This window comes from Cyprinodon tularosa, unplaced genomic scaffold, assembly GCF_016077235.1.
Source record: "Cyprinodon tularosa strain WSP-4 unplaced genomic scaffold, ASM1607723v1 ctg644, whole genome shotgun sequence".
Lineage (NCBI taxonomy): Eukaryota > Metazoa > Chordata > Actinopteri > Cyprinodontiformes > Cyprinodontidae > Cyprinodon > Cyprinodon tularosa.
In genome coordinates, this window is record NW_024039390.1 from 307,501 (window position 1) to 317,500 (window position 10,000).

General features: G+C 36.2%; 1 protein-coding gene across 1 annotated transcript in view; it reads left to right on the top strand.

Annotated features, from left to right (window-relative positions):
* The window catches only part of tead1a (TEA domain family member 1a), an 88,168-nt gene that overhangs the window by 62,827 nt on the left and 15,341 nt on the right, over window positions 1-10,000 (top strand). Inside the window, exons 8-9 of the mRNA XM_038308713.1 lie at window positions 1,044-1,171; window positions 7,370-7,543. Of these exons, the coding sequence (XP_038164641.1) occupies window positions 1,044-1,171; window positions 7,370-7,543 (302 nt within the window). The remainder of the gene's footprint in view (window positions 1-1,043; window positions 1,172-7,369; window positions 7,544-10,000) is intronic.

The window sequence follows — 10,000 nt, forward strand, 5'->3', positions numbered from 1 at the left end:
ATGAATTACAACTTCTCTTCAGACGCCCATTTCATGCTTTCATAACTTTTAGGAAAACTATTTCTTCCTTTTGCAGTTAAACAAGGACAATTTTGTCTTTTAGTATTTTGGTGAATTACGGAGATAATTGCTCACACAGATGTTCACCTATCACGTTATTTACAAGGAAAATGTTACCTTAAAGGATGTCTTATTACATTCTATTTCTTTTTTATCTTGGGACTGATTCCTCAGGATCACTGATGACGGTTGGTTTTCTTAAAGTCGGGTTAAAAGTGACCAAAACTGGAGGAGAAGAAAACGACCAACATCTGTATTCCATGTGATACCCCAGCTGGTGGCAAAGAGTCGTTAGCTTTGCAGCAATCCCCTTGACTGTGCCATCTGACATTTTTGGTTTCAGTTTGTTGTCCAATTTCCTTTAATGATTAATAATTAAAACAAATTATATCATTATTAATTTATGCTGCTGCAATCTACTTTTCTCTCTATTTGCACCGATGTTTCTTCATATCCAGCTAACTACTGTTCCACCTGCACGCCCTCTACCCACTTCACTTCAATGTTTTTCTAAGTCTTTGATTGATAAGATATGGGCCAGTTTTTCTCGTACCTGATGTTATCGACTATTGTTCTCTATTTGAGAAATATAACTGACGAAAACTTTTCTAATATTGAACAATGCAAAATAAGAAGTAAACATTTCTGATTCATGCTGATATTATATCACGTCAACATCTGTATATTTTAATACTGAAAGCTGCAGTTTTGTTATCTTATCAGTAATGAAGACCCCTCTAGTGGTGACAGTAATGAGAAACCTCAACTTTTTAGCAAAAGCAAACCTGAGGGAGGGAGGGAGGGAGGGAGGGAGGGAGGGAGGGAGGGAGGGAGGGAGGAGACATGGAGAGAGACACGTCTGTAGTTTGAACCTGAGCATCTTCCCGCCTCTAGAGGAACAGAATCCCTTCCATGGCAGGAAGCACTAAACAGTTTTTGATTATGTGTTTTTCCTTCTTTTTCCTTGATGGTGTGTTCTTCAGCCTATGAGCCTGCTGCAGCTGCCCAAACCCACAGAGAGCCAGCATGGCAGGGGCGATCCATCGGCACCACCAAACTACGACTGGTGGAGTTTTCATCTTTCTTAGAGACGCAGAGGGATCAGGAGGCAGTGAGTACACACACACACACACACACACACACACACACACACACACACACACACACACACACACACACACACACACACACAGACAGTCAGACAGAGACAGCAGTCTACAATAAGCACTCCCTATTGTCCTATAAACAGAGATGACAGATAACCCTACAGCAGAGAACAGCATTAAAGCCTTTTGTGTGTCTCCTTGTATGAATAACCTTTATAAAGCTCTATCTCTCCGTCTGCTCTGCCTATCTGTCATCTTGCCACATCAGGGATCCATTGTCATTTTTCTACCTTGGGCTCACAGACAGCTGGCATTCATCTTGTTGCTTTCTGTTTGGATAGTACATAAAAATGTCCTACAGTGGCTTTGAAATGGATTCTATTGTGCAGCAGCGTCACCTTCCCTGCATGATTTACTCTACTGTAAATAAATGGAGCTAGATGTGTCCTTAGATAACGCCACCATAAAATGGACATTTACAACTACGATCTAAAAGTTTCTCGTATAAACTTAGAGGATTATTTAGTGTAAAGCAGCATAGTCACATTAAAGGACTTTTAAAAAATGTGTACTCCAGTAACTTTTTCTGAAAGATTACCACATCCTGCTGGGGTATAATTATTTTTGCTTCTTTTTTTGGTATATAAAGCACTTTGATCATATTTACAATGACATAAACCCTTCACTGAAGCTGTAAAGGAGGTAGTAGGGCTAATCCAGTTAGGACTTTTTTTGCAAAAATGCAAAAAAAAAAAAAAGATTTCAATAGCCATATGAAAAGCTGGAAAACAGGTTCAGATGTGTCTGCTGATGGAAGCATCGTCACTGCCCGATCCGTCCCGGAATACGATCCATTCAGCTCATTTGCGCATGCGCATATATATCCGGGTCGTCCTTGATTTTATTTTGTAAATATCTAAATGACGTTTTCCCTCTCTTAAAATAGTAAACGTACTAAAATATAATGTATTAAATGGTAATAATGAATTTCCTGAGAGAATAAATGCCTTAAAATCCTTTCTGTTTAATGACTCTGTGCCCAATCTGCATCGGAAACGGGATCCTACGCTACTTCCGGTCGCTAACTTTTTCGACTTTGGATTCAAACATAAATCTATTCTTTTTTTAGTTTGATGTTTTCATTTTGTTTTAACCTTATGCTATATAGTGCGTAATCTTAAGAAAGAAGCAACTAAAATGCACATAAACATGGTTTAATCGTATTTTGCCGGACTGCTCTGAGCATGTCTGTCGATGATGTCAGAGAAGCAGTTTAACAAAGAAAATGTAAAAAGCATAAGAATTGTCTCACAAAAGGTATAGAAGAGTTTTTTAAAGATGTTTATTTGGATTCTTTAGTGAGTTAAGGATAGAAATAAGTAGTTTTAGTGCAAATTATTACATTACTTATGGACACCCGCATATGTATATCTGTATGCACATGTGCAGGACGGATTGTGCTTCCGGGAAGGATCGGGTAGTGACAAGCGTGACTACAGCAGTCTAAATACAAACAAGAATATACATTGTTTGAAATAAATGTGAAGGTAGCAGATAAAATCCAGAAGACAACTCAGCTTCCCTCCATTAAAGACATTTCATTCCAGCGCTGCGTGTCCAGAGACCGTAACCTTATAAATGAGCCCTTACACCCCCGACATGGACTGTTCTCACTGCTGCCTTTGGAGAAGAGACTTCGAAGCATCCAATGCAGGTCCAGCTGATTCCAGAACAGTTTCTTGCCCACTGCCATTAGACTGCTGATTGTTTTATAAAATTGGATAAAAAAAAAAGTACTTTAACTAATATTTAGTCATATGTTTACATTTATCATTGCTGCTTACCTTTATCAAAGCTGCACTTTAAAAAAAGAAAATGTCTTGAGAGCTGTACTGAACGAAATTTCTTTTTGCATACACTCTGTGTGCAAAGATAATAAAGTCTGTCTAAGTCTGAGTCAACATCCGGTTGAATTCAGGGCTCATCAACGATGCAATGGTCACTGCGGTCATTCCTCCTTCAAGCTCTGCTGCCTGAAACAAGAGTAGAGCTGCAGCTGTCCATTCTTTTAGGGAAAGATTCATCTATCCAACATTTTTTTGGTTCATCCATCAATCTGAAAATAAATAATTTCAGAAAATTAAGTATTTACGAGTATAAATTAAGTACTTTAAAAAATTTATTTTTTGAGGCAAAGTCATGTTGTAAATATACAACATATACATAAAATATATATATATAATCCAAAGAGATTTTTAATGGTAAAGAGAAATTTTCTATATTCTTTTTAGAGCTTTGTCTTAATTTCTGCTGTAATTATTATTTTTTTTTATGCAATTAACAAATTTGGCATTATACTGATCTATAAATCACAATTAATCATTTTAATCTTAATTTTAACCTAATCTAGAATATCCTGAATTGAAGTCAAAGCCTGGCGCCCCTCTCTTTCCCTGTGCATACTTAGTTCATCTTCCCACTGACTAAAAACCCGGCTGAGAGCTTAATTGGTCTTCCTCCATGGTCCTTGCGTGTACGCCTGTATGGACAGTCCTCTCTCTGAGTCGCATTGTGATGGACCCTACCCACCCAGTCCTACACGGATAAGTGGATTTATACAATGGATGGATTGATGGGTGGCTTTGGATGCTAATAGGCACTCGCTCTCTTGCTCCTCAAATGTCAGACTTTCAGAGTATTCAGTCAGAAGCACAACTAGAAAATCAGGTCGGTCTATAATAGCCGCCGTGTTTAGAAGTGTTTTGAAGGTTTTAGGTATTAACTGTCTGTTAGTTTGTATCCTAATGAAGGTTGTGAATACAGTCATTTATTGTCTGAATGCCTAAAACTGAAAGAAAACACATTGTAGATCAGTGTTGCTGATAGAGTAGATAGCACGACAGTAATTAGAGCAGGACACTGGTTTCCCAACCAGTTCTACTGAGGTGGGGTCAGCAGGGGCGGATCTAGATGGGGGGCCAATCATTGGCCACCCCTGTGGCCACCCCTACCATTTGTTCCCTCTAATACAGATGGTGGCAGCAGTAATACTCTCAAGTGGAATATTCAAAACATTTTTTGTGGTTAATTATGCACATCAATATACTAACATCAAAGATCAGTACAGAACTTATCAAATACTCAATTTATGTAGATATTAGTGCTTGTAAATATCAATTTTAATGCAGAATGTTTATTGATTAAAGTAGGTAAGTAATGAGGATGTAAAAGATTTACGCCACAGAACTCAAAACTGAAAGAGTTTTATCCACTATACCTTTTTATGTTTAAATATATGCATCTATTTCTTACCAAAGGCTGTAGGAAAGTATAGTTTGTCTTTATTTAGAAAATATGGATGTTTTGCTCGTTAATTCTCCTCTTGGAACAGTGCCGATTGACCCTGAGTTTCTGGTGCCTTATCAACTTTCGCCCCCCCTTCAGTGTACATTGGTTATTGCCTGGCCACCCTTCTAAAAAATTTCTGGCTACGCCTCTGGTGGTCAGACATAGACTTTGATTCTAGAGCCAACCCAACTGGAGTAAATTGTCGGCTGTGACGTCTGGTTTATCGTTCAAAATGATGTCATCAAACAGACAGTCATAAGAAAATAGTCTTTCAAAGTAATAAAACAATGTAAAAAAAATAGGAATAACATGATTACAAAATAAGAAATCTGGGCAGATCAAGCACTTTTCTACATAAACGCATAAAACCGTTCTTCAGTACATAATGCATATAAGCCAGGACAAGATAAAGAACCTCCAGGTGTGAAATCTACTGTTTAACTATGAGTAACTCAAGTTATTCTTAGTGAGTAGAGTGACCAGAAATTAGCTGATTCTCTCATAAGATTATTACTTAAATAACAGTAAGCGAAAGTAAAACTACTCCTAAAAGTATGTTGTTGTTGTTGTTTTTTTTTATAATTTTATTTTGATCAGGGGGAACCAATTAAAAATCTATTTTTTTTTCCATTTTAAAATCTAAAATGTTATTTGAAGTAGAGAGCAACAATCGTTAAGTTAGTATATATACAATTTCCTGACTCATGTTTCATAAAAACACCTGAACTGTCCGTTTTTTCTTTCTTTTTTCTGGCTTAATGAGAGCAGTGGGCTTTAGGCTGCCCTGCAAGGCTTAAACCTGGGTTTAAATGTAGACAAAGTCATTCTCAAGCTATTCCAGGCTCCTTCATGAGCTTATATGATCCCAAAAACTAAGACCGTTTTGTTTAAATGATTGGTTGCAAACTATTTGTACTTCAACATACCAGGAACCACATTTCTCATCTTCAGCAAAATGTTTATTTTATACTAAGAGGCTTAAAAGTTTCATCAAATCCAGTCAAAACGCCCAAGAGCGCCTCTCACAACTGCAGAAGAAACTTCTCATCTCAGGTCTGGATGAAAACATGATGAGTTTGGAAGCAGAGCAAACATAGTTCATACAAACCATGCATGGTCCTAGTTATCGCTGTTACAAAAATCCACAACAAAATGAAAATTTTTGGGCAGAAACTGAACATATGCTGGATGATGGTGGAGATTTTTTAAATATGTCATATTAAATTAAGCGTTCATTTCCGCATGTTTTGTTCCTGAATTTAATGATAATATAGAGCATGTTCTCCTCGAGCTCCGAGGAAGTCGGGAGGAAGCGGAGGCTTTATTTATAAATGTTTTCAATCAGGTTGGGTCGGGATTAGCCAGACCTCTGATTTAAATAAATGTAACTTAGCTTTTACCCTCCTCTGGTAAGAAGTAAATATTACGCTATTATACTGGTTTAATATGTTTGATGTCAAAAGGTAAACTAGGAAAAAGTTATATTTTCAAGCTGGAATGGTTTGCAGCACTTTAGTGAAATGAAATGTTATATTCTGATTGTTGGAGTAAAGCTTAAAGAAATAAAACGTGGTCAGACTTTGACTTTGATTTTAGAGCCAACCAAGCCGAAGTAAATGGATCTGACATGTATATCCATTTGGGAGAAAGGTGACTATTTAAAGGATACAGATGGAGGGACTGTGAATGGGGGTCTGCCATAGAACAGATGTTTGTTGTAGAGATAAGGACTTCTGGTTTTTTTTGAACTCTTATCTACTGACACTGATTTGGATCAAACTTGGCTTTAAAAGGAGGCTGTTTAGTAGCTTTCTGCATAAAGAGAGTAGCGTTAAAACAAACAAAAAACGAACCACTGCAGAGTGGAGTTTGTCTCGTTGTTGCAAGCAAATAATATTTTCTAAATGGAAATTTTAAAAATACAATCATTTTTAAAAGGTCCTAATCGAAAAACCTTTTTAGAGGAACTTTTATGTTTCCCCAAATTTTATTTTAAATATTTGTTAGTATTTAAAAAAAAAACATTTTTTTAAACTTTATTTCTCTTTTTACTTCTTTATATGCATATGTATATATTTTTTTCTTTACATGTTTGTCTTTTTTCAAATGCATTTTAGAGAACACATACAGACGGTTGCTCTTATTGTAGACATAGACCAATAGATGGGAAGTGTTGGCCTAGTGGTTAGAATAGTGAGCTTGTTCTCTGAGAAGGTTGTAAGTACCCGGTTTGATCCCCTTCACCTGCTCAGGGACCCGGAGGTCTTTATTTGCTTTATTCTGCTTTTTTTCTTCTTCTATTTCATTATCTAATTCATGTAAAGTACTTTGAATTGTCTTTGTACTAAATTGTGCTTTGCAACTTGCCTTGCCTCAGAAAATGTCAATCATTTCTCTCAAAACCTTTTTTGATTCAACTATTTTTCAAAACTTTAATTTCTCTAGTTGCATTTCTTTTTTTTCAAATTTCCATTTACAAAGTTTTTTTTTAAATGCTTTCAACAATAATGGAACAGAGTTAACTCCATAGATTAAATTATCTCTGTTTATTTTTATTTTTGCATCACTAGAAAACAACATCTCTGTTTTTTCGAACAATTATCAGACATGAACCAACTGAGAGGAGAAAAAGCAGATTTTGAACACTAGCTGTCTGATTGTTGCATCATTTTTTAGATATTAATAAGATCATCATTAACAGTAATACATGTGTATCACTTAGAAACTGAAAACCTTCCTGGTAGATTGTTTTCACACATTTTGTTTATGTTGCAGAGAGATTTTTTGGAGAAATGATGGATGTGAAACAATTTTCCACCTCATAATTTTTCCTTTATTTTTTTAATATTTTGCAGTACAATAAGCACCTGTTTGTGCACATCAGCCAGAGCAGCCCGAGCTACAGCGACCCGCTGCTGGAGTGTGTGGACATCAGGCAAATCTACGACAAGTTCCCCGAGAAGAAGGGCGGATTAAAGGAGCTTTTCAGCAAGGGCCCACAGAACGCATTCTATTTGATCAAGTTCTGGGTAAAGAAATGTGCTAATTACTTTCACTACTTCTTCTTACTTCATTTTTACAATCTTCTAAACATTACTTTGCCGGGAATAGCTTTTTAAAATTACCCAAAAGCAAAATCACCTTTGCAAGTACTCTGTACTTTTCCATGAAGGGTCTTTGTCTGCACTTCCAGGTGTTTGAGTGTGTGTGTGTGTTCTGTCATTCCACCTGGGATATAGAGGTGGTGGGTTGATGAAAGCTCAGACGCTTTGTTTGAACACCTGCTCACCTCCTGACTCACAGGTTGCTCTGCCTCCACCTTTGTGTGTCTCGCCTTGCTGCTCTTTCTCCAAAATGCCTCAGGCCAAATCATAAACTTTCAAGAATATTGAAAAGCACAAATTTCCGACAGCTGTGACACAGCGGTTTACCTTCTGCAACCGCAATTTAGAGAGTGAAAGAGGTGACGGGTCTTTAAACCTGTTTACATCACTAGATAGCATATAGCCCTATACTGGAACATCTGTAGGTTTTTTTTTACTTGATCATGGTGATGGAAGCAATGAGTTAAAATTCATGGTTATGACTAAAACTTTATTATTGCACAGAATAGCTTAGCAAAATTAAATAAAGCCAAGAAACCTTGAGACTAGTAAAAGTGATTGTATTTAATGCATATGGAAATAAACTTGAGATAAGAGGAGCTTTTCTCACCTTTACTTCTTGCAGAAAAAAGTCTCAAATCCTCTCGGCAGCAGCTGCAAAATACAATAGAAGATAACACTTGTTTCTCTTGACAAACGCAGTTTGCCACCAGGTTAAAAATAACTTCAGTTTTTTTTTGTGTTGCGCCGATACCAATACCAGCGTCGGTCGGGGCACCGATCCTGCACTAAAATGGTGGTATCGGTATCGGCGAGTATCCAATCATCTAGCAGAATGTTTGCGGAGCCAAAATGTAGACTCTTAGATTATAAATAAAATCAGTTCATGTTGACAATTGGGGGAAAAACAATATATACGAGTCCAGCTAGTTGCAGAGTAATTGTCTTTGCAGTGTTTCCTGCTCATTAGCAGAGGTTGTTTTAGCTAGTTACATTTACCTGGTTACAGTTACTAGAAAAAAACATAACTTTATACCCTAAGTATTTTAATGCACCGTTTTATTTATTTATTCTAAATTTTTTTGTAGTTAGTGTAGTCAAAGATTTACTCAAGTAAAAGTAGCAGTACTTTAACATATTATTACTTGAGTAAAAGTAGTCAAGAAATTACTCCAGTGAAAGTACTGGATAAAAATGGCTACTTAAGTACTCAGTAATTGTTGGCTTCTGATTTATTGTTTAATGATGTCATCAAACAGATGGTTATAAGCAAATTCTGGTCTTTTCATGCAATAAAACAAGGTAAATAAAATACAAATAACATGATTACAAAATAAGATATTTGGGCTGAACATTGCTTTTTCACATAAACGTATAAACCTATTCTTTAGTACATATTGCATATATGTCAGGAAAAATTGAAGAACCTCCAGCTGGGATATCTCCTGTTTACTGTATTTCCTTCTGATATCTAAATAGCTGAAGTCAGTCATAGTGGGTAGGATAACCAGAGTCTTTTTTTTTTAAGAAATTTTTTTTTTTTTAGAATATTATTTTTTTAAGTAACAGTAAGGGAAAGTGCAACTGTTGTACTAAAAGTCCATGGTTGTTGTAAATGTAACTAGTTTCTACCCTCCTCTGGTAAGGAGTAAATATTACAGTGTTTTACAGGTTTAATACGTATGATGTCAAAAGGTAAACTGCTTTGTTTTTCTTTTAAGCTGGAATTGTTTTTCTTCTTTTTCAGTTACATTATTTATCTACCTCATTTTGGGAAATTCTCACCTATTTTGCAAACCCAAATGGAAAAGCAAATAACTTAGGAACATTATTAGAAAGTTAACACCCTCTAGTTTCTGAATATATACATGAAAATTGGGTGAGTAAAACACAGCCTAAGCTGCATCAGTTCAAACATGACTTTTTTATTCTCGAAAATAATAGGTCTTTTTGAACAGCAGTAATAAAGACATGATTGCTTGTTGTGGCTGCTTTTTCATTTTTACATTTTGACATGCTGCTATATCTGTGTTAATTGTGCTTTGGTGCTCGCTGTGTCCACAAAATGCACTTTGTGGTTGAATTGTGGAGAATCTAAGTTTTCCAACGATGTCCAACATGTCTATATTGGTTAACATTTTACCGCTGTAATTTCTTTGCATTCTGAGTTATTAATTGTCAACGCCTTAAAACGGGTCAGTTTGAGAGGTTAAATTATCTTTTTCTAGTCCTTAAAGGCACACCATGTAACATTTGGCCACTAGAGGGTGCTAGACCTGTAACTTTTACGTTTAGGGCCCCCTGTAGTTTTTGTTTGTTTCCTGCTAGCTTTCTCTGCCCGTGTTTAGCTTCCAATGAACATCTAAAATAACAAAAAAGATA